The following is a 17,432-nucleotide window of genomic DNA, read 5'->3' as shown; positions in this document are numbered from 1 at the left end:
TTAGAAGAAGCTTTCCCGAGCCGGCTTTCATCCAGTTGGTAATGATTATGCAACACATTTCAATGAAACCCACCACAGTAAAATCCAAAAAAACCCATCTCTTTTGTATCTGTTGGATGCACACACAATGACTCCCTCCCTGATGAGGCGCCGGCTGAGACATTTTTCCCATCTAACAATCAAAACGTGAGACATAAAACAAAATTTATCTCGCAGCTCGCGCCATCCTTCGGAGGGGTAACCTTGGACGTCCCAGGCCCTCGTCTTTGGTGCCACTCTTTAATGACAAAATCCATTTGCCCAAATGATATAGCCTGCAAATCACACGCTTAATTACTCAACTTCTTTGCTTAATAACTTCTGACGACGCGTGATTGCATTTTGTTGCTTAATTGCTGGATGCAGGGCTGGCTTTTCTGGCAGTCGGCCGGGTTTTGTTGATTGCCGAAGGTTCGCCCGTCCCCGAGCTGGATTCGTCTCGCACGTCCTGCTTTGCTGCTTCCGTGCCCTATTGAATCGTCTGGTCGCAATACTACAAACACTTCTCTGGGAGTAAGTGTAACCTCTATCTGTGGGTTCTGTGGGGCAGAACTTGGAATGAGTTTGCAACAACAATTTTTTAAAAACAAAATGGTTTACTTTCTTAACATATAACATCAAACATCAACATTTAACATCACACTTCAAGGTCCTGTTCAGGTTGCATTTTCAAGTCCTTCTAGTTACAGTCTTCTGTAATTGCCAAGTCCAATTCTTCTTTTCCAAGTGGGTTGGCTCCTGAAGACTCCAAGGGCTTGGTGAACAGGATTCAACATGATGAAGGTTTCCAGGAGAACTCTCACCCATTACAAACATAAAAAGAAGCCCTGAAACAATAAACTCTAACATTTACAACATAGCAAAAACAAACTACCACCTTCCCAGTAGTTCCCAACAACATTGCAGTTACCTTAACAAGGTGTTAAGGGCTTATAGAAATCAAGGTCCGAGTCTGGTAGCCTTGTTTCCTCCAAACTGCATGAGGTCTGCTGCAGCCTCTTGCTGCTTTGAGTCTCCACCCCTTACTGGGTCAACCCATTCTGAGCATGGGGGTTACATAAGCTCCCCTGAATCCCAGGGGACTTACTTCCAAGTAGACCATCCTTTTCTCTTCAATCCTCTGGCTTTTGCAATTTTGGCTCTCGGAGCCGTGACTTCTGAAGACTGCATGCTTAGCCAGTAATCCAACTGCACTGCCGTGCTCCTATTTTACCTCCATTATGTAACTGTGAGAGTACTTAAATTTAATGGACCTCACAATATTGCCTTCCCCCCAAAATAATGCAGTACTAAAGGGTTTTTTTGTATTTAAAAAAAACCCAGTTTCTGCAGAGACAATGCTTGTGGAACTAGTAAAACCTTTAATGTTGAAAACATCTCCCAGGCAATGCACCGGGGACAGAAATGTTAATCAAAAATGAATATGATTGCGATGTTAGTGTCTCAGGGAAAATGCACATGACACTTACACCCCATGGCATCGTGTTGTTTGTCAGAGCTTGCTGACTTTTAATTTGGAATGTGCCACTTTTCCTAGTTGTATTCTCTCATTGTTCCGGAAATAGGCTCCATGCTTTATTCCAGCCTCTTTCGGGTGTCTGTCTAGGGCACTTTTTATGGCATCCTTTCTCCAAAAAGCTCAAGGTCATGCATGTGATTCTGCTTCTCCCTATTTTATCCCCACAACAGCCCTGCAAAGTAGGTTTGGCAGAAGGCATAGTGGTTAAGAGCAGGTGTACTCTAATCTGGAGGAATTGGGTTTGATTCCCCGCTCTCCTGCTTGAGTTGTGGAGGCTTCTCTGGGGAATTCAGATTAGCCTGTGCCCTCCCACACACACCAGTTGGGTGACCTTGGGCTAGTCACAGTTCTTTGGAGCTCTCTCAGCCCCACCTACCTCACAGGGTGTTTGTTGTGAGGGGGGAAGGGAAAGGAGATTGTAAGCCCCTTTGAGTCTCCTTGCAGGAGAGAAAGGGGATATAAATCCAACTCTTCTTCTTCTTCTTCTTCTTCTTCTTCTTCTTCTTCTTCTTCTTCTTCTTCTTCTTCTTCTTCTTCTTCTTCTTCTTCTTCTTCTTCTTCTTCTTCTTCTTCTTCTTCATGTGTGAGTGGCCTCAAGTTACTCAGCAAGGTTCATGTTGGAGTGAAACCATATCTTCTGGATTCTGGTTCAACACTCTATCACATCGGTTCCCATTTCCAGTATATCTACAGACATGTCTCAAATTAAATGTAGGACAGCGACACGTGCAGTTTGACACTCATTTCGGTTCCGTCAATATATTTGCATCCTTCCTGTATGTTACCCTTCTACCCACATGGACAAAAAAGCCATGAAGAAACCATTGTCATGTAATAGTTCACTTGATTTGGGTCAAGGTTCATTTTTGTGCTTACCGTTTTGTTGTCCATAGTTTAAAGAAAGTAATCTTGAACCATCTTAGAGTTTAAGGTGGACTACAGGGAAGCAGGAAATAAGAAAAGCCCAGTTGGAACAAGTCAAATGTGCAGTATACTGTTCTCAACAATGGTCTTCCAGAGGTTTCCAAGTAGTCTACCAGCAAGTCTTGAAGACTGCAGCCCGTGGCGGGGGGGGGGGGGGGGGCCACGGCAGGGGTGCAGGGCACGCACGTGCCCCGGGCACAGTTCCCCCTCACTCCCCCCTGACTGAAGTCCTATTGATTTCCACAAACCAATATTCACAGGTCTACTGTGCTGAACATGGAGGTTCTATTTAGCAGTTACACCAATAATTGCTGATAAAACCAGCTCCTTCAGTGGATCTGGCCCCCTTTCAAAACCATCGGTGCTGAGGACCATCAATACTTCGAGTAGAATTTAATTCCATAATAAGAATACACTGTGCCAAATAGTTTGTTCGTTTTCAGACTCTCAATTTCCTTGACTGATTCTGAGTGCTAGTGTTATATGAGAGTTAGAAGGAAAACATGACTTATCTCCCTGCCCTTCTTGAATGCCACACATGTTTCTATCAACAGCTTTTGTATTGATCCTTACGGGGTTTTTCTAAATTAAAAAGCCCTACATACTTTGGCACAAAGGTCCCCAGCATAGTGCCCATGGGTATGGGTGCCATGGAACTCACTGATGCCTTTCCTGGTACCCAGTAATCATTTTTTTGAAAGTGGGTGGAGCCACATGGGGCTCTTGGCCAGAAGGGCTTTTGATTGGCCATTGAAGATCTGATTGCAGATTAAGATAACATTGGTGGATTCTGCATAGCATATTTATAACAAGTTGCAGTCGTTATAAATGACCCCATTCTCCTTTTCTCCATTCGTATGTGTGCCATTTACACATTCAGGAAGCAATCTGAGCCCATGAAAACAATTCAGGTTGCTTTTGCACCTTTGCTGGAAAATGCTTCTCTCTTTCTCTCTCTTTTTAATGTGTATAATGCATGAGGGAGGTGGGGCTGAGAGAGCTCCAAAGAACTGTGACTAGCCCAAATTCACCCAGCTGGCATGTGTTGGAGTGCACAAGCTAATCTAGCTTGCCAGATAAGCCTGCACAGCTCAAGTGGCAGAGCAGGGAATCAAACTTGGGAAATAGCGGGTGCTCAGAGAATCAGCCTACAAGTGCTGGGCGAACTACACAAAGTGGCGGGTTAGCAGGTTCTTCCAGAAACAATGGACAGCAGCAGAAGCTACAATGAAAAGGTGGAAGGGAGGAAAATAAAGTGTGTATTTTTCTGGTTGTGTTTGTGCTGAAGCGCCTTCGGCCCCAAATTTTACAAAAAAGATCACTTGTTCACCAATTTTTGTAAAACCCGGGTTGAGAAAATTATGATGGGCCCGAGTGGTTTTCAGGAAGAGACCTGTGTGACGTTTGTCCCCCAAATGCTACCGTGTTTCCCCGAAAATAAGACAGTGTCTTATATTAATTTTTGCTCCCAAAGATGCACTATGTCTTATTTCCAGTGGATGTCTTATTGTTCTGTGTTCTGTTCGTCGGGCATGCTTCCAAACAAAAACTTTGCTACGTCTTACTTTTGGGGGATGCCTTATATTTCGCACTTCAGCAAAACCTCGACTACATCTTATTTTCAGGGGATGTCTGATATTCGGGGAAACAGGATATATATAACATCCTGAAGTCGTTACATTTGTGCCGTGTGGAATCCAGCATTGTTTCAGTGGCAGTTACCACTGCAGAATTGATTCCATTCTTTCTTCCCTCTTCCCTATTGTATTTTCAAACTCATCCCTCCTCTGTACCTGAGCTTCCTCTGTGTGTGTGGCTGTGTGTCTCACGTGGTGGCTGTTTTGTGATTGTGCCCGCTGGCCCATGTCAGAATTTCAAAGATTTCTGCAGGCTCATAAGTGTTTCACTACCTTATCTTTTAGAAAAGGTACACTGAACACAACAACCGTTTTACTCAATCTTTTCGGCTTCTCTGGAGAGCCAACAGCTTTCGTTTTCTTTTTTCTTTTAGGTCCTTCAACCACCCATACTCAGTGTGTCAACTCCCTCCCGCCCCAACTTTGTTGTATTTCTTCTGCGCCTAATTCTCTAATTTGGCTCTTCTGTTCTTTCGTGCTCCTTTATTGATCCCCGGGTCCATTTTCATGATCCATCGGCTTTTGAAACGGCTGTTGTTTCATTTCATTAAACCTTATGCCGACTTCCATCAACACGGACATGCTGTTGCCTTCACCCTGCGCCGTCATTAGTGATTGCATTTCTCACGCCTGACACCTTTCTCGTGGCATACCTGAATGTTTGAACCTTCTGGGGAGGTCACAATAAGCCTTGCTGAAATGTGGCATTCAGGAGCCATAACCATTTGTAGGGCAGCACATTAAAAATGACATATGGAGACGTGCTTTAGAAGTTGGGGGTGGGGGGAGAAGGAAGACAAAAGGGGGAAATAAGAGCAAACTAGAAAGAATGTGGTAGATTGAAAGCAGGACAACATGGCTGCATTCAGACATCACAGCAACACTGTTCCTTCAAAAATACATCATTTATCTGGGTAAAATGAGGATCTACACGGATCCTCCTGAATTCATATGATTTTTGAATTGAAATGAAACGAAACACCCATGAAACTGTAAAGCATGTCCTACTTTACAGGCAGCACCGAAACAATCATGCATCACATGCTCCCTGGCGCATCAGTGGCGCAAAAACATGTTTGAAAAACAGGGATCCTCGAGGATGACCATGATTTCTGCACCAAGTCACCCCCAAACCAGTGCAGAAATCATGGTCATCCTCGAGGATCCGTTTTTCAAACATGTTTTTGCGCCACTGATGTGCCAGGGAGCATGTGATGTGTGATTGTTTCGGTGCTGCCTGTAGAGTAGGACATGCTTTATAGTTTCATGGTTGTTTCGTTTCATTTCAATTCAAAACTCATGCATTCAGAAGGATCCATGTAGATCCTCGTTTTACCCTTTTCCATTTATGGGTCATCTGCTCTACTCGCACATTTTTCTCTTGACTACCCTCATGCCCAGATCATGATTGAGAGACAATGTTGTATAGTGGTTAAAGGGTTGGGATGTGGGAGCCCACTCTGCCATGGGAACTCCTGGGTGATCGTCAGCCAGTCACTCTCTCCGCCCTACCTAACAAGATGGTTGTAAGGATAAATATGAAAGGAGATAGAGATGCCAGCCTGCAGGTGGGACCTGAAGATCCCCTGGAATTACAGCTCTTCTACAGATTACAGCTATCAGCTTTGGAGGTTGCACTCTGTGGTGCTGTACCCCACTGAGGTCTCTGCCATGCACAGGCTCCAATCCCACAATCAAGGAGTTTCTCAGTCTGAACCTGGCAACCCTACTCTCCCATTCCCTTCTGATGGCTGGGAGTGACCTGGCAACCCTAGAGGGAGGAAATATAGATGTGGTAAGCCGCTGTGAGTCCCCATTGGGAAGACAAGTGGGGCAAAAAGAACTGAAAAAATGAACAAAACTCTTGCTGGACCAAAGTCCAGATTCTGAATCACTTTCAATATTGTTATGACAGATCAGTATCTATGGGATGGGCGTAAAGTCGCCATCTCTTGGTCTGGGGCAGAGCCTGGGCAGTGGAGGATTTGGGGAGGCGGGAGCCCTCAGTAGAGTATAAAGTCATGGAGTCTAGCATCCAGACCAGTCATTTTATCCATGAGAATTGATTCCTGTAGTCTGGAGGTCAATTGTAAATCTGGGAGATCTCTAGGCCTCATCTGGAGGCTGACAAACCGATGTGCGAATTTCAAAATCAGAGTACTATGATACAAAAACAGTGCTTGTCCCTGGGGTTTGCCTGTTGTTACCAAGCTTCCATTTTGGGTTCTCTTACTCTCTCTTCTGTTATACCATTTTGATGAGGGACTGGCTGCATTCCATGTATCGCAGGAGGCCAAGAAACTGGGGTTTTTGGCTTTTAGCCCTTTGCAAGAAAGGGAGCCAGCTGAAGGATTAGAAGCATGGCTGATTCCATTGCTGAAGGAAATAGCCACACCAGGGAGAAATACTACATCATTAATTGAGGCATCTTAGTGGGTGCTTAACCTAAGCTGACCAGACGTCCCGCTTTTGGCGGGACTGTCCCGCCTTCAAACTATTTGTCCCGCGTTCCGGGGGTTATTTAAATTGTCCCGATTTTTGGGAGACTGCCGCACTACCTTCTGGGGCGCAAGGCAGTGCGGCAGTCTCCCACGCGCGCGGCCGCAGGAGCTCACTGCCTTCTGGGGCTTGTCGTTTCGGCAAGCCCCAGAAGGCAGTGCGCTCCTGTGGCTGCGCATGCGCATGCACGGCCACCTACCCCTGTCCCGGTTCACAAAGGTGACCATCTGGTCACCTTAGCTTAACCCCAAAAGGATCCTACCTCATTATCATTTTGCCAACGAAAGAATGGTACCTGCCTTTCCTTTCCTGGCAAATAGGTCAGACATTCCCAGTAATGTAGTTTAGGGTGTTGGAATTATGCTCCAATGACTCCCCTCTGTCTGTTCAGCCATTTTTGTCTCACTTTTTTCATTTTGGCAAATTGTGCATTTCTGTTCATTTCTTTGGCTTGATTACCTGCTGTTTCCCTAGCACTTATATCTCTATTTTACCACATTTATGGGGAATTGATGTCAAAATACATGTTGGTTTTGACAGTGATGTTTCTGTCATATTTTGTTAATGTGACTAGAAAAGAGATGGCCTGAATTTCATCCCCAATGAGGGTAAAGCATAAAAGAAGCTGTGTCTGAGTCTGGTATCATCCCCAGCTCAAGAAAGGGTACTGAATACCATTAGCAGAGAAGAACATTACAAAGGCATTCCTGTTTCCATCCGGAAAATTCACAAACCAGAAAAAAAGGGGGGAACCAAACTTAACCCTATAACATGAGGGAGCAGAGACCAGATGCTGATTCGATATTCCATCAGCTCCTTCCAGCATGGCCACTGCTGGAAGGGCTGATGGGAATTGTATCCATAACACTGGAGTGCCAAAGGTTCGCCACCACTGCCCCATAACAAGAGATTTCCAGATAGTTAGATTCATATCAGTTCTAGAGATCCAGCATGGCCAATTGGCCATGCTGGAAGGGGCTGATGGGAATTGTGGTCCATAACATCTGGAGTGCCAAAGGTTCGCCACCACTGCCCTATAACAAGGATTAAGTACCTGAAGATCAAAAATTCACTAGATTAAAAAAAAAACCTTCGCTCCGCCCCTGCCTATGACACAGTCCTCTCTCCTTCCATTTTATCCTATAACAACAACTGTGTGAGGTAGCTGAGAGTGACAGCGTGTAGGACTGGCCTAAGATCACCCAGTGAGCTTCCATAGCACAAGTGGGGATTCGAACTCGGAAGTCTCCTCGGAATGAACTCCCTCGACTGCCGTCTCTGGCACAGGGTTTCAGGAACAGGCCAAAACTAACCAGGTTTGGCGGTCGTGCCTGCTGTTCTGAAACCTGGCTAAGACAGTAGTGGGAATTCGACCGGGGAGGTCGTCCCTCAAACCTGGTTAGTTTGTGTTCTGAAACCTGGCTAAGATGGTAGTGGGGATTAGACCCCAGATCCTAATCCAACATTCTCACCACCCACACCACATTCGTTTCTCCTATTGGATGAGAAAGACCTTGGATGTGATCCAGCAAGGCTTTTCTTTATGAAATTTAATCTTTTTTTGCAATTAGTTTTTTTTAACCCTTAACCCCTCTGTTTCTCTGTTTCCTTCCCCTTTCTCCATTCTTTCCCTCCCCTTCTTTTCCCACCCACAGGACTCCACAGAATGGAGCAAGAATGAGAGGAAAAAGGCAGGCAGAAAAGCATGAACTGGAGGGTCGTTGAGTACCTCTACTTCCTCTTTATATGGGACCACATCACAGGACAGCCCTCCCACCAGGAAGCAGCTGTTACCAACCAACATGTCTCCAAGGAATTTGATTGGCTTATTTCAGACAGGGGGCCCTTCCACCATTCACGGAGCTACTTATCCTTTGTGGAAAGACATCGTCAAGGATTTACAACCCGATATAAAATATACAGGTATGCTGTGTGTCTTTTTTTCTATTTTGTTTCTAAGTAGCTACTTTGCAGCTGTATTTAGCCATTCAAGCTGAGCTGTTCAGCTGGAGGCCTATGAATCAAAGCAGGTTGGCAGTGACCATAAATTGGTCCAATGTCCATGGATACCTAGAGATGTTTCTGTAATTTTCTTTATCCACATTTCTCTCTGGATTCTGGAGTTGCCCCACTGAGTGAATTGTAGTAGGATTCTGAGTGGACTTACTTATGATTGTTCCCTAGGAATGATCTATTGGTTTTTTTTTTAATTTCAAAATTTTGTACAGAGTATTGTAACTTATTTGATTCCTTTGATGAGCACCTGTACACATCAGAAAAAGCACACCCCAAAAATAAATCATGATGTGTTTGTGTGTATATGATCAGAGAAGATTACTTTTTTTTTCTTTTTTTGGGGGGGGGGTAAATGTTTTATTAATGTGTGCATTTGTTCATCTGAGATGGAATAGGGGCAAGTGAATGGAAGAAACTGAAAACGGCATCAAACTCTGCATGCAGCGATTTCAACAGAAAGTGTAGAAATCAAACCAAACTTAAAGGGGAGCAGAATACAAGACAGAGTTAGATTCTGGAACAATAGAGAAATGGAATGAAAACAGTTCAGTCATCTCTTCCTGGGGCTTCCTGTTAGCTCACCTGGTGCCCTCAATGTTGACCATTGGATGTCAGGCAAAGACCTTACTTTCATGTGCTGTTGGTTGGCTCCTTGGTTTGGAACTCCTTATTTTGGATTGATGAGCTTCCAGTAGTTGAACAGTTGCCAGTTTTTGGTCTTCTGTACTTTAAATGTTGATTATTTATGTTGTCTGTTATTAATTTGACAAGCTGCTTTGATAATTTTGGGGACAGCAGGACTCTAACTAGTTTAGTAAATGAGAGATGAAATATGTATTTGGAGTGATTGCAGCTGGGCAGGTAGAAAGGAGGCTTATGCTCTCTTGTGCATGCACTAACTTAAAAATAGTGGCATCCTCAAAGGCAAAAACAGGGTCTGTGATTATTTTTATATCAAATTGGTAAACCTGGTTTTCACAAAAGGGTAAGGCAGACGGTGTAAAAAATCATGTAAAAAGAAGAAAAAACTTGATAAAATAAATATTATCCCCATCATTTATGAATATAGTCAATGACAAGACAAACTAAAAAAAAGAAATATCCCCTACAACAACCAATAAAAGTTACATTAAGAAAATGAATATTGTAAAGGGCCAGAAATAAATAACAATGATGATACGTCAATGATGGTCACTTTCTTGTTCTCAATCACTGTGATGTCCAGTGTGTTACGAATCTAAATGGACAAAGTGTTGGCAGGTAATACACTGGACATCCCAGTGATTGAGGACAAGAAAGTGACCATCGTCGATATAACAATGCCTGATTTGAAAATCAAGATTCAGCAACTATGGCACAAACCAGCTGAGGTCGTCCCAGTGGTAATTGGCACCCTGAGTGCCATTTTGAAAACACTAGAGCTGCACTTGAAACATCTTCAAATCGACAAAATCAACATCGATCGGATTCAAAAGCAGTCCTGCTGAGATCCACACAAATACTGCATCAATACATTACAACATTCTAGGTCTCTGTATGGGGCTCAAAGGGTAATGAGAGGCCAGTGGTAATGAACTGGCAGCTGTGATATTAAACAACATTTGATAATACTAATATTCTAAATACACGAACAACCGTAAATCAGGAAACAAAATGTTTACAATATAGGACTATGATAAAACTCAGTAAATTGCTGACCTTAACTCAGCCAAGTAGATTATGATGAATTTTATACACAGGCGGGCAAAACGTAGTGGTGCAAGCAGAAACCTGAGTCTGAACAGCCTGGGAACTTTTTAAACAAGGGCAAAATAAATTTAACATGAATCTGTTTGTAAAAAGGGCAGTGAATTAGAACATATTCCAATGTTTCTGTGTCCCCTGCGCCACACAGGCAAAGTCTCTCCAAAAGCAAAATAAATAAATATGAGCTTAAAAAATATACAACAGGTAATAGCAAAATGCTTTGCAGCTGCTAATCTGATAGCAAAAAAAGGTCACTAAGCATGAATCATAGCTGTAGGTCTGTGGTTCAACAGAGGGTGCCAAGACAGGGATAGAGACTAGAAAATATGAATTGTCCTTGGTAAATAGGGGCCAGAGGATATACCGATGGCCAGATTTAGTCATCAAGCATATCATTCAACCCCCCTTTGAGCATGTTTTAGTGGAAGATGATAAAAGTACAAAAGATGCTCAACCTTTCTACTTCTTAAAATGTTCTCATGGGGAAACTATACGTCTTGATTTTGGTACAAGGCTGGCATTAGAAGGTTATCTTCAGAAGACATGTTTGTACCTGGTGTACGTTTCAACCAAGGGGGAATGTGAGGGCCTTTCCCCACTCTCCACGATCCCCCCTATGCCGCGCGCTGCTCTCAGCATGCAGCATCCCTGGCGTGCGCCCGGGCATCCCCACAACCCCGCGCTCTGCACTCTGCGCGGGGTCATCAAGAGGCGCCCTTTACAAGAGCGCCAGGGATGCCGCACGCTGAGGGGGCGCGACAGCGGCAGCATCAGGGTGGCTGCGCTGTCGCCGCCCCTGTCATGGGGGGTGATGGGGGACCCCGTGCTACTTGAGGACAGTAGCGCGGGGCTTAAGGTAAGTGGGGAAAGGCCCTGAATCACCCTAAACTTCATACTATTTCCAGAGTGCTGTAGTGGTTAGCAGTGGTGGACTAGTCTGGTGAATCAGGTTTGTTTTCCCACTCCTGTACATGAAGCCAACTGAATGACCTTGAGCTAGTCACAGTTCTCTCTGAATTCTCTCAGCCCCATCTACCTCACAAGTGTCTTTTGTGAAGACAGGAAGGGAAGCCTCTTTGAGATTCCTTATGTTTGAGAAAATTGGGCATAATCCAAACTTTTCTTCTTCTACTGCCCGTGTTGTTTTTTTCTTTAGGAAGCTAACAGTGACCTGCCTGTAAAGAATAAGATTGTTGTATCTGCCCAACTCACTGATGAATTAGCTATGCTTAAAGCCTCACAACAGATGGTCATTTGGGATCCACCCAGCTGTGACTTGATGGGCTGTAAACTTGAAACATGACACAGTGCAGCATAAGCTTCTGTCCCAATTAAATTTCCCTGGAGAAGTCTGGTGGATTGGGAGTCTTCTGGCTCAGCATTTCACCGAATGCTGTGTTTGTTGAAATAGTTTTTCAACAATTCAGATTAACTAGGAGAAGAAGAATGTGCCATGAAGTGGCAACCCAGTTCATGGACACGCCATCCATTGGTGTTCTTGGCAAGCGATGAGCAGAGGATGTTTGCTGCTACCTTTCTCTGCATAGCAACCACCGTCTTTGTTGGTTGTCCCCCATCCAAGTACTGACCATGGCCAACCATGTTTAGCTCCCATGCCCTGATAAACTCAGCCAAACTGGGCTATTCAAGATGCTCAGTGTAACACACAGAAGAAGAAGAAGAAGAGTTTGGATTTATATCCCCCCTTTCTCTCCTGCAGGAGACTCAAAGGGGCTTACAATCTCCTTGCCCTTCCCCCCCTCACAACAAACACCCTGTGAGGTGGGTGGGGCTGAGAGAGCTCCAAGAAGCTGTGACTAGCCCAAGGTCACCCAGCTGGCATGTGTGGGAGTGTACAAGCTAATCTGAATTCACCAGATAAGCCTCCAGCGGCAGAGCTGGGAATCAAACCCGGTTCCTCCAGATTAGATACACAAGCTCTTAACCTCCTACGCCACTGCTGCTCCAGTACTACATGAGGGAGGGCTGAGGGCACAGCTGATAGCTGCTGACAGCCCAGGCACGCCACACTCACATACACACACAAGCTCTTTTGGCCAATCCTGTCAGGAAATGTATGCTGCCACCTTTTGAGAGAAAATTGATCTCTAAGAGGCTTCTTAACAGTAAAACCAGACTAGAATTTATTTACAGGCTTTTTCTCACTTTAATGGGACAGAGAAATCTGCCTTAGATGTTGCATTCAGATCTTAGTACTTTCTTTAGCTGTTTCACATAAATGGCAGTTTCAGTTTAACACATTCCTTTAATTCCTTCTGGGTAAACCTTTCTACACAGTCCTGAAGTTCCTATACCACCCACCTTTAACTCCTCATGGTTTCACACTGGGCTGGGACGGAGCAAGCTCTGGGGTTTCTCTAAACCCTCTCTTGACTTTGCCAATTACACTAACACACTCTCAGGTACTTTCCGGTCCCGTATATACATGCGGTCTCTTCAGAGACTATAGCAAGACCTTGAGGTGGCCTTAGGATTGTCCCTGTGAATACGTTCACCAGGTCTTTCACCAACACCTGGCCACCTAGCCTTTGGTGAAATCTTTTCCTTTCAGCTTTTGAGAGATTTCTTTGAGAACTCTGGCACACTGTCATTCCAACTCTGAATTGGTACGAAGCTTGGGTTGGTATGGAATACCACATTTAGGTTGCTGATGGGCACATCATTCAGAAAATGTATCTTACCAGTGTTGAAAACCATGCCAGTTATATTTGCCGCTTGGCTCCCTGATAAGTGGTGGTTTTGGCTTCTAAACCTTCAAGAGTGTTTTTCTTCTTCCATATGTAATTTAAAACAAATACATACATACATATTTTAAAACAAAATATTCTCAACCTGGGGGGTCGAACGACCCTTTCACAGGGGTTGCCTAAGACTCTCTGCATCACTGTTCTCCATCTGTAAAATGGATAAATGTTAGGGTTGGGGGTCACCACAACATGAGGAACTGTATTAAAGGGTCACAACATTAGGAAGGTTGAATGGTGCCCCCTCTGTTCTCGCCTCTGTCTATATCTTTTTATTGATGGAGCCAGCAGTCTTCCCCTTTGGGGAGGGTTTTAAAAATGGGTTTTGCTGGGCGCCTTTGAATCTTGAATTTGATTTTAAATCTGTATTAACCGCTGTTTTTAAAAAGGGTTTAGTAATTTATTTGTATTGAAGTTTAATTGTTTAGTTTTGATTGTGTTTAGTTGTATTATGATTTAATTTTGTTGTACACCGCCCAGAGCCCTTCAGGGATAGGGCGGTATACAAAACTAAACAATAAATAAAATAAATAAATAAAGGTTGAGAACCACTGTTTTAAAAGGAACGTACAGGTTTAAAGACATCAAAGTTTAGGGAGGTGCAACTTTAAAAAAATCCCCCATGTAGTCAACAGAAAGAAAACACATCTTTAGCTGGTGTCAGAAGCTTAGTACCAAGAAGTCTGCCAAATATTTATGTGGAGAGTCTTTCGAAATTGGGGGGGTCACTCACCACTGCATTGGTCTTGCACGGGCCAGCTGCAACCACGGGAATTGGTGCATGTTAAGTACATGATGAGGATATTGCTGTGGCTGTTCACCGATATGGAAGGTAATGCAACATTTCCTGCAAAATTATAACTTGAACAGATGTACCGTGACCTTTTAACCTTACATGGAGCAAACATTTACAAACCCAATTTGGGGAAGGGTTTTTTTTTCCCCTCGCCTCTAATAAAAGGCTGATGAGTAACTGTTAGGGTTGGTTTAGTCATAACTTTTTTAAAATGAGATTTTTCATGGTCTGAAATTGCTTATTTCACAGTACAAATTTGCCATTTCAAGGCACATTGACAAAAAAAAATTAGATATTTTGTGATGAAATAGCAGACGTTTATTAATATCAGAAAACAGTTTTGTCACATTAAGATATATGCACTTGCTGTGCTTACAGTGGATTTCTTTTTAGGACAGTCAAATAAAATGTGCAGCATCGTCTCGGGATTATTGGTGCAATGAGAGCAAACCCGGGCTTGTACAGGGGTCCTCGTAAAGCACCCTTGCAGACAGGCTCAGGGGAAAGAGTTACACCTAGCTCTAGTGAGGACCCATCTTTGTTTGGGATTGAATAGAACCTTTAAATAGAACCTAATAAGCCATTTGCACTTTGGTAGGGATAATACAGAAGTATATGGGTGAGCATGAAACCCCGGCTCTTCTTTGGTTTAGCATCATTGCACTAAGGCAATGTTCTAAGATTCCACGTTCTAGGATTCAGTGGTAAACCCATAGACTTCTTGTGGAATCCTAGAGTGATCAGGGAGTCACTTCACACCAGAAATGATATTGCAACTTTAGTCCAATGCCAATAAACATAATCCCTTCCCAAAGCTCCCACAAGGTGCTTGGCTGGAGACCCTATAGTACAGTGGTGGCGAACCTATGGCACTCCAGATGTTCATGGACTGCAATTCCCACCAGCCCCTACCAGCATGGCCAATTGGCCATGCTGGCAGGGGCTGATGGGAATTGTAGTCCATGAACATCTGGAGAGCCATAGGTTCGCCACCACTGCTATAGTAGATAATATTGAGCTAGATAGCCCAATAGCCTGATTCAGTATAAGGCACTTTCATACATTACAGGAGATTTTCTACCATGGTACCTCATTTATACAATGTGGGTGTTTTCCACATGGCATAATTACCCTGGGGTACAACTGGGATCATAAATTCTGGATCATTGTTATCCTGGCTCCTCCCTTCGCATGGCTGGGCATTTCCATGTAGAAATCGACTTAAGACCAGGATGAAATATGCACATTTCTTTTGCACGAGTGCGGTTCCCAAGCACAGCCTCTTGAGCACACAGTATACACAAAGAGGGGAATGGGGAAATTTTGGACCTGCATTCCCCATTAACTGAGGAGGAATGTCAGTGCCATGAGTGGGAAACGTGCGGGGGGAGGGGGTACATGTTGGGAAGAGCTGCAACGATTGGCGGGAGAGAAGAATGTGATGTAAGAAGAGGAGGCCAGAGAGGTGGCCTGCTGGTGTGGGGAGATCAGGCAGCGAGGCAGGAAAAATAAACATGCTTGGGGAGACATTTCAGGAAGGGCTGCAACGGTTGGCAGGAGAGAACGTGACATATGAAGAGGAGGCCAGGGGGGTGGCCTGCTGGTGTGCAGAGATCAGGTGGTGAGGCGGTAAAAATAAACGTGCTTGAGGGGACGTGTCGGGAAGAGCAGGCGGCAAAGGTCAGCGAGAGAGAACTTGACGTCAGAAGGGGAGGCAGAAAAAATAAACTGGCCCAGCTGCCATGGTGTTTGGATGGCAGCAGGATCAGCACAGGATATGTAAAAAGAACTGCCAACTTGGAAATTTTTAAAAACCCTGGGATAAGGGAAATTGCGCAAGGCGCCCCCAATTTAGGACCGGGAACTGTGTGGAAATCTTGCACAAACCAGGATAAATCAGTGCCCCATCCCAGGATATTTGGACCATGCGGAAAATGTTGTGGTGTAGACATTAGTGTATCTTACGTGTACTGTTGAAACCAAGTTAAAATATTCTGGTATTTTCCCCCAGGCTTTTAACTAAGGAGTTTTATCTTTAAGATGTTTTATGGTCTGTGGTTTGAATCCTGATTAGGATTATTATTTTAAGCTGTGTTTTTTTAACACTTTGGTTTTATATTGATGCTGTTTGATTTTTATATTTAATGGTATTAATATTATTGTTTCTAAACTGACTGAAGGAAGACTATACAGAGGCAACATATAATTTTCCTAAGTAAACATAATAAATGTTTCAAAACTTCCTTTCTTAACCTGGCATCTTTCTCTAAGCCTAAAAATGGAAAAGGGGCAGCAATATGATGAGCTGGTTTGGCATGGACTGAATGTTGACTCGGTATAAAATCTCTTCTGTTTTATTCCTGACTTGTTCAATGCTGGGCATTACACAAATAGCAAAATCAGAGAGAGATTCTTCATTGAAAAATAGGACAAAGGGTACTTATTGTGGTCGTGGGTGGCTTTTGTCGAGTTCATGATTCACTGTTATAACCTGTATAAGTGTTTCTATATTTGTTTCGCTTTGATGAACACAGAATGGATTCTGAATATCTTTTTAGGGTTGCTGGATGTGTGCTGGCAACTCCTGGTTGTTTTTCGGGGTAAGGGGAACTGGCACTTCTGGATACAGACCCTGAAGTGCAGGGGCATAGACAGGTTCTAAAGTTAGGTGGAGGGAGCACATAAAAAAGGTGGCATGACACATACCAGTAGCAGCACAGGCCAGAGCCTGGGGAAGGAAGAGTCTGGCCCAGGGGTGGGACTTGGGCTGGAAGTAGGGAGGGTTTTTTGAAAAGCCAGTCAGCCACCACTTTTCAAAAATGTGCTTAAATGTGCTCCCCTTGCATCCCCATTAGCCACGCCACTGCTGAAATGGTGTTCCTGTTGAGAAACAGGAAACAAAGAGTGGGTGTAAATGGGAAGTTCTCACAATGGAGAGATGTCGGGAGTGGTGTCCCCCAAGGATCCGTTTTGGGACCAGTGCTCTTTAACCTATTCATAAATGACCTGGAAGTAGGGGTGGGTAGCGTGGTGGCCAAGTTTGCAGATGATACCAAATTATGTAGGGTGGTGAGAACCACAAAGGATTGCGAAGAGCTCCAAGCGGACCTTGATAAATTAGGTGAGTGGGCTCAGAAATGGCAAATGCAGTTCAATGTAGCAAAATGTAAAGTGATGCACATAGGGGCAAAAAATCCAAACTTCACATACACGCTACAGGGGTCAGTGCTATCAGTCACAGACCAGGAAAGGGATTTAGGCGTCTTAGTTGATAGTTCCATGGGAATGTCAACTCAATGCATGGCAGCTGTAAAAAAGGCAAACTTGATGCTGGGGATAATTAGGAAAGGAATTGAGAATAAAACTGCAAAGATTGTCATGCCCTTATATAAAGCAGTGGTGCGACCGCAATTGGAGTACTGTGTCCAGTTCTGGTCGCCACATCTCAAAAAGGATATTGAGGAGATAGAAAAAGTGCAGAGAAGGGCAAC

The 17,432-nt window shown here is 44.0% G+C and overlaps 1 protein-coding gene across 1 annotated transcript in view; it reads left to right on the top strand.

The window, feature by feature from the left end:
- The first annotated feature begins 8,273 nt into the window (after positions 1-8,273).
- BRINP1 (BMP/retinoic acid inducible neural specific 1) overlaps positions 8,274-17,432 on the top strand; it is a 113,671-nt gene continuing 104,512 nt past the window's right edge. Inside the window, exon 1 of the mRNA XM_048512839.1 lies at positions 8,274-8,541. Coding sequence (XP_048368796.1) covers positions 8,324-8,541 — 218 coding nt within the window. The 5' untranslated portion in view covers positions 8,274-8,323. The remainder of the gene's footprint in view (positions 8,542-17,432) is intronic.

This window comes from Sphaerodactylus townsendi, linkage group LG12 (assembly GCF_021028975.2).
Source record: "Sphaerodactylus townsendi isolate TG3544 linkage group LG12, MPM_Stown_v2.3, whole genome shotgun sequence".
NCBI classification, from domain to species: domain Eukaryota; kingdom Metazoa; phylum Chordata; class Lepidosauria; order Squamata; family Sphaerodactylidae; genus Sphaerodactylus; species Sphaerodactylus townsendi.
The sequence above is the reverse complement of the archived record's forward strand: the minus strand, read 5'-3'. Positions and strand labels throughout refer to the sequence as shown.